Raw genomic sequence first — 21,972 nt, forward strand, 5'->3', positions numbered from 1 at the left:
CCCCAGGAAGGTTGGGGGTGACTCGGGTGACCAGGAGCCCGAAAAATCGCGTGGGTGGGGGCGCGAGATCAGAACCAAGCTGGGTATAAGCTTGGGGGGAGTTTCATGTTAAGCCCCCAAATTTTGGATGCTAAGGTCCAGATTTGGGACAGAGCTTTTATCACAGTAGTTGAAAAATAAAAATCTGCTGCTGTGTAGTATGGGTTAATAAAGATGAAAAGCACTATATAAATGCATCATCCGCGTGATCATAGTTGTTATCCCTGGGGTGTCACCGGCTCATACCAAGTAGAAAGTCACTAGTATTGGGTAGGGGCTTTTACTTGCTGTGTTAATGTCCTTTTATATTTTTGAAAGCCATAACATAAAGTATGTGTTTTCTTAGCTCGGAGGTACAGTGATATGGTAGATACCCTCATGTATTGCTGTCATTTAAACAGATATCTTTGTAAAGATATTATGCATATTGCATTAATTGCACTTTGTTTTTGCAATATTATTTTAAGCATAGATAATATTTTAAGGATACACTCTGCGCTCCTTTTACCTATGTAAATTTTTAGTAATTGTTCATATGTGGTGATTGCCACAAATCAGAATGTGTGTGTGCTTATGACCTTTGTTATTTTAATCCATTAGGCACTCCTAATAATGTAGAGCTCGATCTTGTAAGGTGCTGAATGCCTCCTGAGGGGTGTTGCATGACTAGTGCAATGGAAGATGTGGGCATTCAGTACCTTGCTAGAGGGGCTCAACATCTGGCCATGTTAGCTTGTTAGAGACAGAGAGCTGGATTTTCAGAAGGACTCATCATTGACGTTAAAGGGAGTTTTACCACTGACGTCAATGGAGCAGTTCAGGGCCAGTGCCAAACGCTTTGGAAAATTTCACACTGAAGATTCTATAGCAACTGTCTTAATTTCTGCTGAAGCCAAGATAAATGAGACATTACTCGATATTTCATTTTTTTTAGGGATGAGGCAATGTATTATGGAGCCAAACTTAGTAACTGCATAATTTAAGGGACATTTTTGATCCTGCACCCTGCTTTAACTTCTGGCCTGAAAGTTTAAATGTTTACTTTTAAATCATGAAAAATTTGAGGTTCATCATACAAGGCATTGTAATTATGGGCCAGAAAAATTGTGGGTTATAGTTTTTGACAATTGCTCTTGATATGTTTTACCTACCCATAACTCCAAAATCACTTGGCCTAAAGAGTGCAGCATTGTTAACCAGTGAGAAGAAAACTCAATGGGTCTCCATGATATTTTTGGAGATGTAATTTGGCAACATTGAGTTATTGTTTTAGAACATTATGCATACGGAAGACTCCATGGACCGTATGATCTCGCCACCTCTTCCCCCCTGTTCCTTTCATCCCACTGGCTACAGAGGGACCCTGGGAGGCTGCAGTGGAGTTCTCTGAACTCCCAGCTGTGCCCAGTAGCTATTGTCCTCACAAACTAGTCAAGGGGCCACAGGTATGCAAGAGATCTGAAGGCCCATGTACGTTGTATTCAGTACAGTTCTTTTTTTAAAAGGTTTGTGAGTTATACTATGGAGCCATAGTAGCAATGCCAACATTAAGATTGTAAAAACAGTTCCCATTCTAGGCCTTACTTTGAACCACCTCTTATTTTTGCAAGAGTTCATTTCTGTCTCAAATTATGCTTGCTTATGCCAGAAGAGAACTTTTGGGGATTATTCAGACAAGCCATTTTCAGGTTATGGGACTGTAAAAAGTTAATAGTTGACTACTATGAAGTTTGTAGGGTGCGTATATATGCATCATGGGCTTAATTCAGAACTAGTCCCACTTGTATCAGTGAACACAAACCACTATTGATCTGGTATAAGAGGAGAATTAGGCACACACGTGCGCACACATCACAAATGTGTACTCATAAACTTCAAACGTGTAAAACCACTAGTATATAAAAAATGTGTCCACCCATTTTTAAAATATATGTATCCCAAATTAATATTAGGGCATAGATGTTTTTTCCTTTTTTGGATACACTATTTCTTTAATTATATTAATACTAAAAAGACCAGGTGATGTTTACACAGTTCTTAAGCTTCATGTTTACTGATGTAGAGTTTCTCTTTTTTCTAACCTGGCTCTCTCATCTTTATAAGCTAAACTGTTCTTCTGTCTTTTTTGTATTCTTGACTTTTTTAACACAAGAATAGTGTTTCGCCATGGGAAATGATACAGACAGAAAAATAATTCTCTCTGAATAGGATGTTTTGTCAAAGTTTTCTAGAAAGTGTTAGGACTTGGAAAAGGAATTGTATGGATTAAAATAATAAATAAATAAAATTCAATTCAATTCAGACTTCCCCCCCTTCTTATATTTTGAGGGTTTTTTGACATAAATAAAATTTATTGATATAAATACTAAGTCCACAAATCACCTACATCAGTGAGTAAAGAATTCCGTTTTGATAGACATAATACCATATGAAGTTAATACTGTCTGAGGGCTTAGTAGAGTTGTGTTTTACAATAAAGGCAATTATCTAGTTAGAAGCCAAAAGAGCTTGATGGTGGGAGGGGGGAAGAATTTGAAAGTTAATAATAGAAAAAAATCTGTTATTTTCATTCCATCTGAAAAACATAGCAATTGTACATACAGTAAGAACAACAACAGTGAATGTCCAAAAAGTTTAGTGAAATTTGGAAAATAGAATTTGAATGGAAATCACAAGAAATATTGCCTCTACCTGTCTTTTTTGCAATTAGGTCGTTAAAGATTTAGCATCCTTGAAATCACAATAGGTAAAAAAAATAATTCTGGTCTACAGTCACAGAAAGCTTAGCCAGGAAAAGAACAGACACCGTCATACCCCAAAACTAAAATTCTCATTGTGAAATCAAGTGTCCTTTTATGTGTCTGAATAGACTTTGTAAGAGCAGGAAAACCATGCTTTTAAAAAATAGCAGTATTTGAGATGGCCTTTGCAACTTGAAGATACTCTCGTCACCCTATTATCAGTCAGTAAACAATCAGGTTCTATAAAGTTGCAGAGTCTGAAGATGTAGAAAGGAATCATGAATCATTTTAGAATGTGGGAATGTATGTCAATCTCCTGACTCCACTTTTTTTCTAAGACAAAAAAAATTGATTAAATGAGTCAGGGCCCTAACAGTCTTAAGATTTCAAGATTTAATATTATTCACTGTAATTTCTATGTTGTAATGAGATAGGAAGTTATTTTTAATCAAGACCCCAGAAACAGATTTTATACTTTCCCCTGATCTTACAGAACCTTATTTTACCAGCCAGATTTTTTGTTTTGGTAGCATCTTCTACGTTGTCCAGTACACCAATGTTATGATTCATTCAATCCAGTTTAAACTCTGATAAAGTGTGACTTGAGAGCACAAGTTGCTAAAAAGGACTGCATTACTTGGGATGTCTAAAATCTTTTCAGAGAAGTCTTGTAAGGAGATTGAGTTTTCTTCTGCTGAATGAAAAGCATTGCAGACTACTGTAGCTAGTAGGGTTGACGGGGGGGGAGGGCAGGATGAACCAACAGGTCCCTTGTAACACCCTTCCTTTTGACATCTGAGATGGAACATGCTTTTTGGGAAGCTAGCTTCAACCACAAACACGTCTCCCCATACCTGCTGACCCATGTGTATTCTATTGATATGTCTTGGGAGACATCTTTAAAAATAATAATAATAATAATAATAAATAAATGAACAAACTACAAAATAGAAATGAGTCTCTTTGTAGCACACATAGACATAAATAATACTGTATATCTTCATTATTTATACAGTAATAATCACATAGTTCCTGCCTGAAATGGGACTAGTGATAGCTGACAAGGATGGGGGAGAATACTTAGGGATCTCAAAACAGTCTGGAAACATGGTTTCAAAAAAGGAGGGAGGATTAAATCCATCTTCCCCCACACCTCTGATATTGTCCTTGAGGACAAGTTGATACAGGCCGCAAGAAAAGCTACTACATTAGGATTCCAAGAGGCTGAGTGCTAATTCCCAGGTGGGCCAGTTCTTCACAGTACTAGCTCTCAGATTCACCAGCCCAGTTAGGAAAAGGTAGAACTGAGAAGTCTCAGGCCTTGTCTACACTAAAAGGAAAATTCGATCTAAGCTACACAATTTGAGTTGTGTGAATAGTGCAACTCAAATCGACGTAGCTTAGATCTACTTACCACGGGGTCCACCCTACGTAATATCGACAGGAGAGCAGTCGCCGGTCAATTTAGCGGGTCTTCACTAGACCTGCTAAATCGACTACCAATTCATTGATCGCCGCAGCATCGATCCTCTGGTAAGTGTAGACAAGACCTCACTGAATATACTGTCTCTAAGAAGCATTAAACCAATTCAGATGTGCATCTCTTCTTTGCTATATGTGGAGTAGTCGTCTCCTGTGTTGTTTTGCTATCTAAACTGGCAAATAACAGGTAGTGCACCTCAAGGTGACTTCAGTCCAGTAAAGGCCCCATTCAGGAATGCTTTCCAATTCAGGAGGGTACTTAAGCATGTTTTTAACTTTAATCATGTGCTTCAGTGCTGCCCAGAACAGGGACAGATTTAAGCATTTGCTAAATGATTTCCTGAATAAGATGAAAAGAGTAGAGGCTTCAGCAGTTCAGGGAAGGGGAAGCCTAAGTTGATGAAGGACTCATGCCAGTGTCACTGGTGGGAGGAGTTAGCATTCAGGAGGCTGGAGCAACAACAGAGGAGTCAGGCCTGGAGGCTGCTGGATGAACAGAAAGTCCTGGAACAGAAGAGGTTTTGTTCCTTAGATGATGGTAAATGGAGTATGTTCCTAATTTGTCTGGGTTTACACCTTGGTGGGGTCCTGCTCCATGGCTGGGGCTTCTAGGTGCTATCACAATACACATCATAACAGCAGATTATGCCTGTTTTATCACTGGACACAATTAATCAAATATGTTTTGCATATTTAAATCATGCCCATTTCCATGCTGGTGAGAGAGTTTTGTTGCCAGGTGCCATCCCTGCTTTATAAACATCGCGGTTTCAGCAATAGCAGTTGCATTAAAAGTTTTGTTCGATTTATTTATACGGTGCTCAAGTATATTAAATGTCAACAAGAACTTGACCTATGTCAAAGTTGTTTTTCAAACAGCTGCAACTATCCCTACAAATGACTGATAAAGCAATAGTTGTACAAGTAAATCAACTTTCAGCTCCAGTAGTAGCCTCCTTGTATTGCTGCCCGTCTCATTCACTCATGTCCAGTTCTGTGAGAAAGTGAGCACATTTACTCTAGGGAAATCATGAGAGCTGAGGGTATTCAGCATCTAGCAGAATCAGTCCCTGAGAAATCTCCTTGCATCAGGCTGCCTTTCCTCTTCCAAAACTGAATTGTCACTTTTCCTCTCAGTGTCTTAATGCAGATTTCAAAGAGAGGTGGGAGAATGAATAAAAGGAAAGTAAGAAAATAAGAATGTAGAAAACAAGAGAAAGATGTGGTGAGTACCAAGAAGAGCACCAAGGAAGAGGTGAACTAGAAACTGATGTCCCGATTCAATGCCCAGAAGAAAGACTGCATAGACTTGAATGGGCCTAGAGTCAAACCCTGGAGAAACTGATTGTGCAAGATACTGAGCATCTTCAGCCCTCATTCACTTCAGCGGGATTTGAGGATGGTTAGGACACTTGGAAAAGTGTTTCAAAGGACAGTTCTTCACATAAGCCATGAAGTCTAGGCTTTAGGCTTGGAGAGTTTTGTGGGCATTGTACTGAAATGTATCACTCAGGATGAAACTGCAGGAGAAGCATAGATGGACTGAGGAGCTCAAATCCAGCCGCACAACCCAGGGCAAGGGTTACAATGCAGCCCCCTTGTGTCCAAAACTCCACTTTGAGGTCACAACCCATCTGTGCCATTTACATGTTGCCTGCCTCCATTTCACACTGTGTGCCACTTCGAGAGGCTGCCTTTGACTTGGGTGATTCTTCGTTTACAACAGGCTTCCATGTCAACTTTGGAAATAACATTAATAAAAGACTGGGCTAGATTCCTGAGAGGAATAGCTTGGTTTCTAAAATTGTAACACCTTAAAAGATGTTCCTGAAAAACCAAAATGCCAAAATACAGAGCTTTTGAAAGCTGCTGGATTGATATGTCTCTATAGAGGCAAGCTCTACCACCTTCTGTCACTGCCTCTGCATCACCATTCCAATACCTATCAGTTTTTCTAAAGGAAAGAAGAAGAAACTCCATACAGATGGAGTCTCAATTTAATGAGAGGGACTTTAATTAACATTAATGGCAGTTCCATTGATAAGGCCACACACATTGAGCTGAGAATATTTTACATTCTAACAATTTTAGTTATAACTTGTGAAGGATTATTTGTTTGTCTATGCAGATAACAGTTTTGAAATTCCATTTGCCTCATATATGTATAGGATAGCGTTTGAGGGCCATTTGAATACTTTTTTTGAAGTTGAGATTGAAGATGTGCTACTGAAAGCTTGTACCTGACCATAGGGTGAGGGACAGAGGAGGCATGCACTGTGCTACATTTCCTGATTCTCTGATAGCAGTATTTGGTCATGAATAATGGTCAGTTTATCAGGGAGTCAGAAAATAGTCAAAAGTGGTTGAGAGGCATGGTAATTGTTGCAAAAAAGCTCTAAATGAGGTTCTTACCATTTTCCCTTTTGCTGTATATGAATGACCTGACTTGCTTCTCTGTGAGCTGAGCATTCACAGTACATAAAACTCTTTATTTTATCCCATAGTCTGGAACTGAACGGAATAATCAACAGTATTTTTTTTAAAAATGAATCTCACTGCTTTGTGAACATTATTAGCTACTGCTTCAATGTCTGCAGCCAGGCCAGATGGCTAATGTCACTTCCAGCAACAGTTCTCCACCCTCCACCCTCAGAGGCCCCACATCTGGGACCCACCTGCACAGACCATTCTTTCCCCCTTACTTGTGAACAGCAATTAACTTTAGTTGGGGAGGGGAAAATACATAGTTGGATCCCCACTTAATATCACAGCCCCCTTAAGGAAGGTAGCATCTTGCTTATTTAGAGTACTATTGACTGGTGGGAGGTGGTGATCGCTCCATTTGAATCTGTACACTAAGTGCTATCAGTGACACAGAAGAACAGCAAGTAGAAGTGGAGAACAGGAATTATTAAAAAAAAACAAAACATCGAAACACCAAACCAGAACAGTCTTCTTCCATAATCTTGGCAAGGGTATGAATCCCATTTGTGAAACTGGGGCAATATCAAATTAGTTATGAAAACTATAAATCAATATGAAATGGCAATCAACATCCTCTTCTGCTTTTGTACATGCCCAACATGGAAACTTTTTTCTAAATGTAATCCCTGTTGTCCTGTTTTCCAGCTGATGTAAGATCTCAGGCATGCCTGTTAGTAATGGAAGCTAGAAAATAGTGCATAGAAAAACTTCAGCACATTTTACTTGGAAATATTCACAGCATTTTCTGTTTAGCATAATCAGAAGGTCTAACCCTAAATGTTTAATGTTAACATAATTTAACTGCCACAAACACTTTAAAGTCTGGCATTTTCTTTATTTTCCACTAATTGTCTATTGTTTCACTGTTACTGATGTGCAAATACAACTTTAAAACATACATATGGCAGATGGACAGTGAATCAGGTTAAACCACTTTCATTTTCCAAAAACTGAATCCAGATGTTTTGCTGATTGACACAGTTTTTTCTTTTGTTTGTGAGGAACCTGCATAGCTTGAACTATCAAGTTGTCAGTTTACTGAATACAATATAAGAAGTGGTTTGTAGCTGGAAAATCTGTATTTTGGCAAGTTGTTTAAATTAATGACCGGATTTGTTTTCCTCTATACTTATGATGATATTCCTTCAACGACTCCCTTTTTCCAAAATGGACAGAGTATATTGAGTGGGTAACATTTCCTATACATATTTAAATTAAAAATGTAAGCAGCACTTATAATTATATACTGAGAGAGATACCTTAGCTGGAAAAGTCAAATCCATATAAGGACTTTCCCAAAGAGTGGATGTGTTTGGTTATGGAGTCTTGGTCAAGTGGAAATTCCCTTCCTCTCGTCTCTCCAGCAAGGCACTAAGGATGCTGCACAATCAGGATTTCCATATGATTCACTTGGAAAACTATAGTGTGTGTTTTTTGCAGATGAGTTTATTGGGTATCATTCAAGTACTGCTGTGGCCTGTAGATGGAATATATAGGAGCAGGGAAAGGGTCAAATTCTTGCTGGCTTTTGTTCCTACTTGCTTAATAGAAAATCTGCAAAAGAGGATGAAGGGTGGAAATCTGTTACCTTTACTCTTGTCCTGGCTCTTCAGCTGCATACAATGAAGCCCTGCCACTCCAGAAAACTGCCACAGTAAGAGTCCTGGAAGGGTTGTGAGGACAGGGGGTGTTTTTCACAAGTATGCTGCTTCCATTCCCTGGCCCACCCAGTGCCCCATGTGTGCAGCTTACCTGTTCTGTAGGGGGCAGGAGTGGTGAAAACACGTCTGATCAGAATATGGGTGCACAGCAAGAGTGCTGCTTTTGTAGCAGCTGGACCTTTTGGATCCAGATCCACCATAAACCAAGAACTAGGACATCCAGTTTGCTTTCTGATGTCTTCATCCAGTGTCATACAACTGTCCCAAGTGATGAGGCTTCTGCCACGACCCTTGGCAGTCTGTTCATTAGTCTACGTTCATACATGTAGTCTTCAAAATATCTTTGAAGCCCTTGAATCCCATGGGGTGATTTCAAGTTAGGCCTCCTTGTGTCCAGATGGCTGATATCAATGCACTCGTTCCGTGGGCTTAGTCTGACTGCTTTGTGCTGTTCTGTCAGCATTCTGTACTTCTTCCAACACAGAGACTGCACCAAGACATTGTCATGTACATTCCATGAGGGTGGAGAAACTTAAAACACCTTTCTTCAAAAAACACACTTCCCAAATACAAAAGAATATTTTATGGGCACCACTTTGCATTTGGACATCAACACACTGCAAAATATCATCGTTTTTTCTAGCTGTGTGCATTTGATTTTGCATTTTTTAAAAACAGTTTGCATCCTGCATAGACTGTTTTTTGTGTCTTTTGATCTACTTTTTCCATTTTAATAAATATGAGCAAATAAATAGTTGCAACAAGAGAGGATAGGAAGAGATGCGATAGACACGAAGGACAAATTACATGTGATTGCTGTTCTTCTTCTGTAGTGCCATATGGCTGTTGTGTGTGCCACAGAGACAAATATCTACACACCCAAGATAAAGAAAATATGCAACGGGCCAAGTGGGAACACTGTATGGAATTTATTTTGTCAGTCTCATGGATGATATAATTCTTGAAGATCTTTTCTTACACACCACTAACATCAAATTCCATATTTCTATTTTGGACATGGTAGGGCACATTTTCAGGGACTTGTGTGGGGTTTTAACTGCCTTCATCACATTGTCTTTAATAGTAGTTAGAGAGCTCAAACCCCACATAGTGATGGGAAGGTTTGTGGGTCAGTGAGCTATTCTTACCACCACAACAAAAAGCCTTAACAATGTTTTTTCTAATTTTATTTATTTACCTGAGCACTCCTGTCTCTCTCCTGATTGAGCCTTTCCTCTTCCAGACACTTGTTTTAGCTTTCCTGGTAGCATCCATTAGTTCCCCATATGGACTCTCCCATCTGTTTGAACATCTGTCTTGTATCCTCTGACAGCTTCCATTGCTTCCTGTGGAGAAACAATTAAGTTCCATTGGCCTTCACTCCTTCCTCCTCTGTTTCTTAATATTTTGACCAGCAGTTTCTTTTAGCTTTCTCTGATGGTCCTTGAGCTCCTGCTATGTATTTCAACTCCTCATGCCAGTTACCAAACTCCCCCAGCTGATATGTGACTTTCCATCCGTTCCCCCTGCTAGTGGATGCAGCTACGATTATCGGAACTTCAAAAAGCCTTCTGCGTACCCAAAGGCAAATTAACTTGGTACTGAACTTGTCAAGGAAAAGAGTAGGTTGGTTTTCAGAGCAGTTTTATTCTATCCACCAACCTAGGACCTTGTCCATCTCACATTGAGGTCAGTGAAAAGATTCTTTGGGCGTTGGACCAGGAACATAATTCTAGACCAGTGGTTCCCAAACGTGTTCCGCCGCTTGTTCAGGGAAAGCCCCTGGCGGGCCAGGCCGGTTTGTTTACCTGCCACATCCAGAGATTCGGCCAATTGCTGCTCCCAGTGCCCACGGTTCGCTGCTCCAGGCCAATGGGAACCACTGGAAACAGCGGCCAGTCTGTCTCTCAGCCCGCGCCGGTTCCAGCAGCCTCCATTGGCCTGGAGCAGCAAACCGCAGCCATTGGGAGCCGCAGTCGACCGAATCTGCGGACGTGGCAGGTAAACAAACCGGCCTGGCCCACCAGAGGCTTTTCCTGTATAAGCAGCAGAATGAGTTTGGGAACCACTATTCTAGAAAGACGCATTGGATGCATGCGGCTGTGTGCCTAAATATTGAATGGTCCTGATGTCATCCAGGAAATCAAGGTGAAGCACAAATATCTTGTGATGGAAGGTATAGTATAAATAGAAAGCTGAATTATGTTACATTTTACATACTTCATGGATCACACCAGGCTTTAATAATTGAAACAGTATCCAGTATGTTCCTCAATAAGGTGTTGTTCTGTTGAGAGATACTTTAATAGATTTTCATGAAGCTTGAAGGTTGATTTCAAGTCCTTTAGGGCAGTGATTCTCAACCAGGGGCCTTCCAGAGGGTACATCGGCTCATCTAGATATTTGCCTAGTTTTACAACAGGCTTCATAAAAAGCACTAGCAAAGTCAGTACAAACTAAAATTCATACAGACAATGACTAGTTTATACTGAAATGTAAGTACAATATTTATATTCCAATTGATTTATAATTATATGGTAAAAATAAGAAAATAAGTAATTTTCCAGTAATAGTATGCTGTGACACTTGTATTTTTATGTCTGATTTTGTAAGCAAGTAATTTTTAAATGAGGTGAAACTTGGGGTACATAAGACGATTCAGACTCCTGAAAGGGGTACAGTGGTCTGGAAAGGTTGAGAGCCACTGTCTTAGGGAAAATCATGCTGTTGGGTTACATATATCTCTATGTTCTGATGGACGTGTGAGGAGGGAAGGAAGGGGGTGTGCCTGGCTGTATCATGCCTATCTACAGTGTAAAAGCTATGAGGATACTGAAACATCAGTGTCAAATACCACAGCTGGTCATTTCCGTATTCGTAATGCTTAACTCCTGTTCACAATAACTTTCTGGTTGTGTAGCTAAAGTTTAATATAAGATTCATGTTTAAAAAACAACAGCAAAAAGCCACTTTTATATGCTGGCTGCATAAGGTTTTCTACAGCACTAAGGCCCTAGTAGTTTCCACAGAACAGTCCCAGCATCAATTGCAAACAGTTTTCTATAGCTCCAGGCACTTGAGTTCCTTAAGAGAAGGGAACCTTTGCTGCTTCTGTCCCACAGAAATCTCCAGACTCTCCTCTGCTGTGAAGCTTAGGAATTTCTTCAGGAAAAAGTTTTCTGGAGCTGGGGAAGCTGCATTGAGTTCCTCGGCTCTGCTGGATGGGGGGGAGGCTGCTATTGTAGAGTAATTCTTTAGAGTTTCCTTTTTATATAAGCAAGCCCACCTCAGCTGAGCCAGGCTGGGGCTTTGTCACCCATTTTTACACCCCTCACTTTGTAAATACTAAAGTTTGAAGCAGATATGTCTTGCGGCTGAAGCACACATCTTCCTCAGGTAGAAGCTTGGTTGAAACAGAAAACTTGAAGGAGCTCAAGAGGGTCAAGGGTTGGCTCTTTTCTTTTCAGTGACCTTGAGAATGGACAAGCCCGCCCTTGGTACCTGGGCTACCTGGCTGACTCCCCTAGTTCATACTTCTCTGCATGGTTTCTAGCTCTAGGGACACAAGGAGTGCTGCAGAATAATCCGCAGTGGAGTGACAGACAAGGGAGCTGGCGCTAGGCAGCCCAGGGACCCTGGAGGTCAGTTGAGTCTACAACTGTAGAACTTCAGGGGAGCTCAGTTGAGGAAGGAGACCTCTATCTCCCAATACCCTGAGGAGCTGCTAAGGTTTCTAGGGGCCCTGACTACAGACCTTCGGAAGGCTACAAGAGACTTCAAGTGCTGACTCGTGGGGTTGAAGTACTTTTAATTTCATCCCTAATAAAAACATTGGGACCTTGCTTTAACTGAAGAACTCAACAGAATCTGAACTATGTAGGGCCTCCACCAGGGCTCCGTGGATCTCTAACCACTAGTCCTTCCCTCCCAGAATGACTTCTAACGTTCAAAGCCCTTGAGCAGCTTCAAACGGACACCATTTTTTATTGCTAATCAATGTATCAGATAAATGTTCCCTTATTTCCTCCGAAGCATAGATGTTCCTTCTTCCCATCCCTCTTACTCTCCCCTTCCCCCAAAACAAAGTAATGGCAGACTTAATCCCAGGATGGGCAATATTCAGTCCTGCACTGGTAACTGGTTTAAGAGCCAGTATCTTGTGGGCTGAGGGTTAGATCCTAGCTCTTTTATCTCACTGGAAAGAGGAGATTTTTGCAGTCTTTCTCCAGTGGGTACACCCAGCACTTGTTTCTGGCTCCAAAAGTTTGAGATTTTGGACTTTAAAAACTGTGCTACTATTATATGTAGAAAGTTATTTTAGGTAATTTCTCTAATGCGCTAGGTACCTGTGTGGACCCTATCATCATAGTATTGAGTGTCTTCCAAGTATTTACAAGTAGAAATAACATTAACTCTTTCTTCCCTCCCAGGCTGTAATAAGAGAAATAGTTTGATTCATTTTTATAGGTTTGGTTTCATTTTCTGTATGTTCTTATATGTACGTTTGTATGTAAATTGTATGCACAAAGAACTTATTGAAGGGAAGTTAAAGGAATGAATTCAGGTGTGGAAGTGTTCACACTCTTGCAGGATTCAGTTTTGCAAGTTATGTGATGTGCAAAAGACATCAGACAGTGCTCATAAATATTTATTGGAATTTGTTTGGTGTGACTCACATAACTCACTTACTGCTTTGCCACTTGCGAATTAGTAAAACCTTTATATCACACCATTTTGTAATATGTTAATACATTGCCAATTTTAAAATCAAGATTGGATGTTTTTCTAAAAGATAAACTTCAGTTCAAACAGGAATTATTTGGGGGGAAGTTCTGAGGCCTCATACAGGTCAGATTTGAGATGATCACAGTGGTCCTTCTGGCCTTGAAATCAATTGAATAGAAGTAGGTAGTAACAAAATAAAGTTTTGCTTGGCTTGCTGCAGTCCATAGAAATGCAGCAGTTATTACAGACGAATGCCGTTATTTAGGATAAGATTCCCAGGCCCTTCTAAATACTTGTATTAATTTATGTCAGAATCTTATTATGTCAATTACCTACTTGTTAATAACAACTAAAAATACTTAGCATAGTACCTTTTGTTTTAAAAGTGCTCTACAAACATTGACTAATGATCTCGATACCCTTTTTAGGCTTCTAGTATTGAGTTTAACAAAGTCCCTTTTTTATTTCACCAAGGGACCACGGCAAAGAGCTTAAGCACTTGCTAAGCTTTAAGTACATGAGTAATCTTTTTGAAGTCAATGAGGACTACTCAGGTGCTTAAAGTTAAGCAGATGCTTAAGTACTTTCCTAACTGGGTCTTAAGGGCACATTCCAACTCCCATTAATATCAGTAGAAAGACTCCCATTGACTTTAACAGAGGTCAGACCAGCCAGTTATGAGTTCTCCAGAAAGAAATCAAAGCATGCTTTATAGCAGTGGTTCTCAGCCTATTTATCATTGTGGGCCGCATATGCAGCTCTCTGTGTGTTATGTGGGCCACATCCACACAGTATATGAGGATGTCACATGGGCCACAGCTGTGTGCTGATTGGGCTGTGGGTTGAGAACCACTGCTTTATAGCAATCCTTGCTGTTAAACTGCGTATCTAAAGTGAGACTTGACTAATGTTTGGTCCAGTGTACTGTGTACTTATAACAGGACCGCTGTGCACCACAGAAAGGGGTATGCCTGTAAAATGAGATTGGAGTTTTCTAACCAAACAGATTTTTAAAATAAATATAAAATATTTTTAAAATCTGTTTGGTGAAAAAACTCCAATCTCATTTTTTTGTAAATATGCTGGGCTTGATGGTGCTGTCCGTATGCAGAACAAATCCGCATCAGAGACTATGGGCATCTGGCCTGAACCACTGTGACTCCCTGGCATCTGGTGAGAATTTTGGTCTGTTTATTTTTTTTAACTTTCCATTTAAATAGACAACTTCCATCCAACGATTCCCAGAGGCTTTGCAAATATTAATGAATTTATCCTCACAGCACTGAACTGCGTAGTGGCTCATAGCTATATAGCACTAAAAGCAGTGTGGTCTGGTGGTTAGAACATTGTCCTTGGACTTAGATTCAATTCACAGCTCTGCCACAGATTTCCTCTGTTGCCTTTGTTTCCCTTGCCTCAGTTTCTCACTTGTGCAATGGGGATAATACCTCACATGGGTGTAGTGAGGATATATACAGTCAAGAGTCTGAGGTGCTCAGATGCTACTGTAAAGGGGGCCATATACGTACAACAGATAGATATATATTATTGTCCTTGTGTTATATGGGGAGCTGAGGTGCAGAGAAGCTCACATGACTTGCACAGTCATGTTAAAAGTCTCCGAGAGCCAGGACACGAATCCAGATTTACCAGCTCTCTATGGAGTGGTTTGGTTTGAGGATTGGGTCCGTTAAGTTTTCTATTCCCCGTCAACAATAACAACAACAAAACAAGAGCAGCAAGAATTCTCAGCCAAGAATGTGGAGGCAACATTTTCCAGGCAAGGGAAATTTCCTGTTTCTTTTCTGTTTGGGCACATATATCTGTTAATTAGGCAAGTTACCTAGGCAAGTTTTGGTGACCCATTAAGATGACATGGGATGTCAAGGAAGAATGGAGTTATGATTAAGGTATGGGTCTGGGAATGAGGAACGGATGGATGTTTTCTCCTTTCCATTATTTTTCATTTTTGAACACCCTCTACACTTCCTAATTTCAGCCAGAAGCTGATGAGCCAAAAGGTCACAGTGAAGCAAGCTGTTCTCAGAGATTTCTGGCCCAACTGGAGTAGGGATCTCATGTTGCAGGATTGCTAGCCCAGTTTTGCAGATGCAAATGGTACTGCTAAAGAGCCAAATTCATCTCTGGGGTGAGCCCATTGAAAACCAGTTGACTTACACACCAGGAATAAATTTGGCCCCTTAATTTTGGGTACTTATCTAAATCAGATCGCTGAACCCTACTACTGTTGATCCCTTAGATTGTTGTTGTTGCAAGCTATCAGTTTGAACATGGAGCCTTGTTCCGTATACTGTACATAGAGAAGCATGTTTGACTTCTTTAAGTAATGAAAAACTGCAGCATGGCACAGATTAAATACTTTCAAAACAACCAAGAAAAAAGACGTATGTGCAAGTCAATGAGAGGGGGGGAAAAACCCAACATATACAAGTCTTTTAGTGTGCACAGCATAAGATTTTTTGGCTGGCACTCACATGATTTTATTCAAGGGCTGGGAAAGAACTATGATTAGTTAAAAGCTTCGGCAAAGTCTGGAGGGAGTGCTCTGAAGAGTTTGGAGCTGCACAGAGGTGACTGTAACTCCTCTAGCAATTTCAGACTATTATTCTGTAGCTCAGGACAAAAGCCTTTTCTTTCCCTCCGTGTTCAAAGAGACATTTGTCTTGAGATGTTGCAGCTGTGGGCTGTGGGATTGCTTGTTTGAAGATACTCCTTCGTAGACGAGAGGAGAGTCAACGCACTGAAAGTGGTAGTATTTTATCCTGGGTGGGGGGTTTTTCCCCCCTCTTCTCCCTCCCTCCCTCCCTCCTCTGCTGCCATGTGCGGTTTTTAATAAGAAGAAGAATGTGGAGGCAACATTTTCCAGGCAAGGGGAAATTTCCTGTTTCTTTTCTGTTTGTTTAATAAAGTGTGTAGTTGACTGTAAAACTGTAGCTACTTTGTTGTGAATGTGTAATTCAATAGATTGTCGGGCTTGCTTCTTGATACACTTTTATATAGTGCAAGTGAACATATTTAAAGCTTCTTTTTTTTTTTTAATAGCTGCGTGGCGTAGGCAACTGAGATTAATAAGTATTAGGCAAATGGCTTCTGCTTTTGTTTCTGTGAGATAGTACCAGCCGACTTGTGGTCACACAAAGACTGCCATTTAGCAGGGAGCACTCCCTAATTCTCTTGGCAGGGGTGCCACTGGAATCGGATACAAGTGGGTGGCAAAGGGGAGGAGCTGCAAAAGAAGACAAGCAGGCTTTGTATATTAAAAATGAAACAAAAGCACTTTATACACTGAGCTGGGTGCAATAAGCTGTGCTGGTTGTGAATTGGGGTGGAGTTTGAGTTCTCAGTGTTACAGGGAAAGGGTTTTTTTCCTTTCTCCTCCCTTCCTTAAAAAGCTGTCCACTGATATGCTGGAAGAAGTCCATAGATAGCAGGGAATGCCCCAATATATGTAGAATGAACAGTACTTGGGTCAACTTTGCAAGCTTTATTATGATTTATCTACAAATCAGGAAACTTCAAATGAATGGAAAGCTTTTTAATGTTATACATACCAGTATATTTGTATAATATATTTCCTAAATGATAAAGAGCACTAATCTCACTAGAAAAAGAGACATTCCATGTCCTCCTGTTCTGTCTGCACTCCCTCTTATTTGTAGCTACATGCCCATGAATTGAGACAGAACTCTGCATTTTTTACAATGGGGATGACTCCTTGTTTTATGTGCTTAATAACTCTTCGTAGATTAGCTCTGTGCTTTATATTACTTTATATGCTGCGTTTCCCTTCCCCATGTTCCCAACACTTACATGATAGAGAAATGTGCTGCAGTATTAAAGGTTTAAGGCCCATGATTTAAACCTCGACTGGGAATTTTTAGTGGGGGAACTTTTTAATTACTTTCTGATTTTTTTGCGTATCTGATTCTTAATGAAGCAGTCAGATGTGTCAAATGTGTTGCATAAGTTAAAAGAAGGAGAAAAATTATATGCGGTTTGAATCCATAAATTTGATTTTCCTGTGTCCCAGCAGTTTGATTTGAGTTTGTGTATAAAAGATATGCATACTTGATCTGTAAAGTTTATATAGAGAGTCATAGAGCTACAACTAGATAGATACAAAAAATGAACCGGCCAAGGAAAATATATTGCACTGTATGATTTAACTTGCAAACCTGTCAGTGGTTTTTATTACAATGTAATTACTCTACATTATGCACTTCATCTCATATTGATCTGCTTCAAAACTTTCTTTCTCTGTCAAATTGACGTAAATTACTTCATTGTAGTAAGAGAAAATGAGAGCCATTCTTCTAAATATTCAGCGCATTTTCCAGCTCACATTTATCCTGGGCAAGTGTTATTTTTTGTCTGTAGACTAGCTTGACATGTCTAAGGAGCCTATGTCATCACATACAATTACATCCGTAATCCCAAGCAAAGAAACAGATGTCATGTTTCCAAAAAAAAAAAAAAAAAAGTCTTGTGACCTACAAAGTCACTTATGTAATGATAGGATGATAAAACAGTTGGGTGGGAAGGGTTTCAGTTTAAGTGTCCAAGTTTCAGATTGCCATTGGTTTTGTTTTACTTGTTTCATTATTTGAAAAAATAATTACCAACCTCGTCTTGTCTACATCACTGTTTGTAAATAGCTATTACCCTGCATAGGCAGCAAGCTCTGATTATGTTTGGCCAGCACATAGTGTAAATCCCAGTGATTACTAAAGTCATTGTCCTGGTGGTGATATAGCTATTTTCACTGTGCCATTTGCCTGTGTAGCATGTTCTTTCTTTGCCGATAACAATACGAGGCTCTCGTTATGTGATGGTCTAGGTTTGGTTACACCTTAGTAACATTTTAGTCAGTGTTGTGATTAAGTTGCTTATTAAATAGGAAAAGTGATCAACCTACCTGAAGAATAATGCTTCACTTACGGATGAGATTTATACATGTTTTATTTTTGTTTATCTGCTTATGGCAAGCTTCTTTCACTTATCCAAATCATCTCAGCTCTGTACCATCCAAACTGACTCAATTGCACTTCCATCTGGATAAAACAATGCAAGCATGATGTATTACTTCCAGTAAGTGCAAATGGAAATCTCAATAGAAAAAAGGCATCCTGTTTAGAAAAACGTTCATGTTAAATTTTGAAAATATTTCATCAGAACTGCTGTTCGTTTGGGGTTTTATCTTTTTAAATCCCAGTCAACAAAACAAGATCTGAGAACCATTGAACACATTTCTGCTAAATTTGCCTGTGCCCAGGGTTTCTTTTCCCACCTCTAAAACAAGTATAACAAGTTTTTAACCAGTATTCAATATACACCAGTGTAGATTCCTCTCTGTGGTAAGTGAGTTGGCTTCAGTGGAGTTCTGCAAGGCATGGTTTTGGCTCATTGTGTTTCAGTCTGTCTTTCACATATTATTTGATGTAGATCTTGCTAATGTTGTTCACCTGACTGAATAAATGGATAACAGTGCATGTTTAATTTTGTCATTTTTTAAAAAATCAATGTGGTGGCATTCTCATTAGTTTCCTTCCCTCATTGTCATTTTTTGGCATCAGGGTTACACTGACACACTGCTTTTAGCCTTTTCCACAGCAGGATATTGCAGTGTTGACCATTATGCAGGAAGCCAGACTGCCACCATAGTGCTGCAAGTGAGCGATCTTAGTTCCAGTCAGTAAACGATCCCCCCTTTTCTGGGTTCTTTTTTTATCTGCTTTTTGAATAGCTGCAGAGTCGCACACTATAGCATTTGTTCTGTAATGCTCTTTGTTTAGGTATTTATGATTTCCCCTGTGACCCTCCTTAACTAGTCACAGGTCTCCACTTTAGAAAGGAATGGGAAATGTAATTTGATTTTTCGCAGTCAACTCCATTGACTTCTCCACGACAAAATAACCCAGTGCTTGTCCAAATAATCATCATAAACGATTACTGTAATAACTAGTAAATTGATATGTTTGGAACTTAATGTAGCAGGGAGATGACTATCAGATCTAGATGGTACTGAAGACATTCATTACTTCCATCACCACCTGAATAATATAGTAGAGTAACTAGGTAGAACAGATGTGTTCTTAACCTAGACAGAAAAAGAAAATCAAAAAAGATTCTGCCTGGTTCCTCTATCAGACAGGCATCTCTTATGGACAACATTTTAAAAAATGGCCTCTAATATTTTTGAGGGCCAAAAGTAGAACACATTGGGCCTGTATTTTCAGAAGGGCTGAACATCCACAACTCAAAACAAGGTAGCAGAAGGTTGCTTAAGTTAAATACCCAGAATTAGCTGCCATCTTTGAAAATTTGAACCCAGAACAGTTAATGCCATAGGTCAAAGATCCAAAGTACAGATACTGATTCATTTAAAAAAAAAAAAAAAAGTAACTATTTCATCCAGGGATTTCCAAGCACTTAACAAGTGTAAAACCTTAGACCTCTGTGACATAGGTAAATAGGATACCCAGGGCTCTATGAAATATTCACAATGAAATTTGAAAAAGCTCAGTGTTTGAGGGCTTAGCATTGTATACCATTTTTGCTTGGAAATGTGGACCATTTCTGAATGATTCTTCTTTTTTACAAAATTCAAAATTTCCAAGTAAAATCCTCCATTTTTGAAATTTCATTCCAGTGTATGTGGGGGGGGGGGAGGTCTCTTGCATAAAAAAACATGAAATCTTGCATGTTTTGATGCCAGTCCTCCATTTTACAAAGATATCACACAAAATTAATTTAGGGCACTTAAGCATATATATACTGAGACTACTCTTATGCATAAAGGCACACATGTTTGAAGGAGATGGGCTTTACTGGACTGCAAAATTGCCTGAAATTATACTGTGAAAATATTTTTGCAACATTTTGTGAAAAAAAACAACAACAAATTAAACACAGTCACAGAACCCTAATTATATCACCATTCTACTTACTGATAAACTGAGGCCTAGTATCTTTTAAGTGACTTATCCAAAAATGAAACAGTGAGTCATTGGCAGAGCTAGGCATAGCATACAGGAGTCCTGGTTCCTGGTCCCCATCTGGCACAATCGCTTATTGGTTAACCTCAGCTTAAAAAGAGAAGAGACTGAGAACATGTAGTTGTAGAAAAGGCAGCTCAGTTTAACAGACACACAATTACATCTTGAGTGCAAAATAAACGTGTGGGAAAACTTCTTGTAAGTGAATCCATGTAAGAATAACAAAAACCCGCTGAGCTGTTTCCTGGCTGCTGTCATTCCCAGCTCTGGTTGCACATGCTCAGGGAAGTATCCTGAAGATTTCACACAGCAGCTGGGGTGGGAAAGTTTAAGGTATAGTCCCCATATGTGCACATAGATTCCTCTCACCTGCTCCAAACACCAGTTTGCAGTGTGTAGTGCAGAGACTGAAGAGCAACAGTTACTCTGACTTATAATATTGCTACTGATTTCGTGAACCAAGATGTGTGTGTAGGGCATGTCCCCCATTCAACCCTAGTGATACACATTTGTACAACAAAAGAGGTTCCTGTTCTATTTCTATTAAAGGCCTGTTTGATCTATTTCTCTTGGTTGGCTCTTCCCTTCCTTTTCCTTTTGGGGCAAACACCTGTTTGTTTATGGAATGATTGTTGCCCAGAGTCTATTTTCTGAGGTAGTAGGAATGCTAGAGTCTTTCCTCAGAAACCACAATTTTAAAGGCCTATACAAACATATAGAGTGAAATTCTGACCCCATTGAAGGCAGGGCTTCAGTGGGATTGGGATTTCGGTGTTGAACAAATTAGTTTGCATACACTCAAGAAAACAAAACTGGGGAGTCTGCCTTGTTTGTTGATGTATATAGTACTTGAAATATAAGGATATCCTAGCAAAACCTAATTCTAGGGCCATATTCTGCTTTCACTTACACCTGTGTTGATCAGAAGTAACTGCACTGGAGTTAATGGGAGTGGCACCAGTAAAAAAAAAAAAGAAGTGTGAGATCAAAGTCAGGAGACCTATCGTAATAGTAGTTGGAGTTGGAAAATGCATGGTAGATCAGAGCCTACGCTCTAGGCAGGGCACGGATGTATTTCCCTAATAGAGAATGTATCGATAGTCGACTGATACCTATGCTGAATCTCCCAGCGTCCTGCTCCTCCATCCAAACTACTCCCTAAAGCTTCAAATACAGTAAACTTGTGTTGTATGCAGCCACTTCCCACTTGACACTGAAACCACGTTCAGCTAATACCTAAATAGGAGCAGCTATAGACTGAGAAGTGTTTTAAGTCCTACTGATCTAACAGTCAAACTCCTTTTGATTGCAGGTATTCGCCCACAAATAATGAATGGCCCTATGCATCCTCGTCCTTTGGTCGCTTTGTTAGATGGAAGGGACTGTACAGTGGAGATGCCAATTTTGAAAGACTTGGCTACTGTTGCATTCTGTGATGCACAATCAACTCAGGAGATTCACGAGAAGGTAAATTTAACTTCTGTAACTTCATTGAGATGTTTTTGAAGGGGGAAAAGATGCTTGTCCTTTTTAACAGCATATTTATTTTCCTGTTTGGGTGTTGCATTTTGGTGTGATGAACTGACCATACTTCTAAAAATATTTGTGGCTTAATACTCAGTAGAACTGGCTGGAAATCGGGATGTAATTTTCATGGACATTTCAGGGGGGAGGGTTGTTTTGGTTTTTGTTTGGCGTTTTTTGCGTCAAAATTTTGATTTAAAAAATGCCCTAAACATTTCTAATTTAGAAGTTTTTCAGACAGCTCTCAACAATTCAGTGTGAGGTCCTACGTTCAACTCAGTGGCATTGGACTGTCTGTTT

At 39.7% G+C, this 21,972-nt stretch overlaps 1 protein-coding gene across 7 annotated transcripts in view; it reads left to right on the forward strand.

The window, feature by feature from the left end:
* Positions 1–21,972, forward strand: part of CTBP2 (C-terminal binding protein 2) — a 230,760-nt gene that overhangs the window by 179,268 nt on the left and 29,520 nt on the right. For 6 of the 7 annotated variants that reach the window (XM_075072475.1, XM_075072477.1, XM_075072474.1 and 3 more), the window contains one exon: positions 21,461–21,615. In XM_075072475.1, the coding sequence (XP_074928576.1) occupies positions 21,461–21,615 (155 nt within the window). Of the gene's footprint in view, positions 1–15,689; positions 16,020–21,460; positions 21,616–21,972 lie in introns of those variants that run through there. The other variant, XM_032796475.2, reaches the window with a different exon arrangement.

Source organism: Chelonoidis abingdonii, chromosome 15 (assembly GCF_003597395.2).
Source record: "Chelonoidis abingdonii isolate Lonesome George chromosome 15, CheloAbing_2.0, whole genome shotgun sequence".
Classification (NCBI taxonomy): domain Eukaryota; kingdom Metazoa; phylum Chordata; order Testudines; family Testudinidae; genus Chelonoidis; species Chelonoidis abingdonii.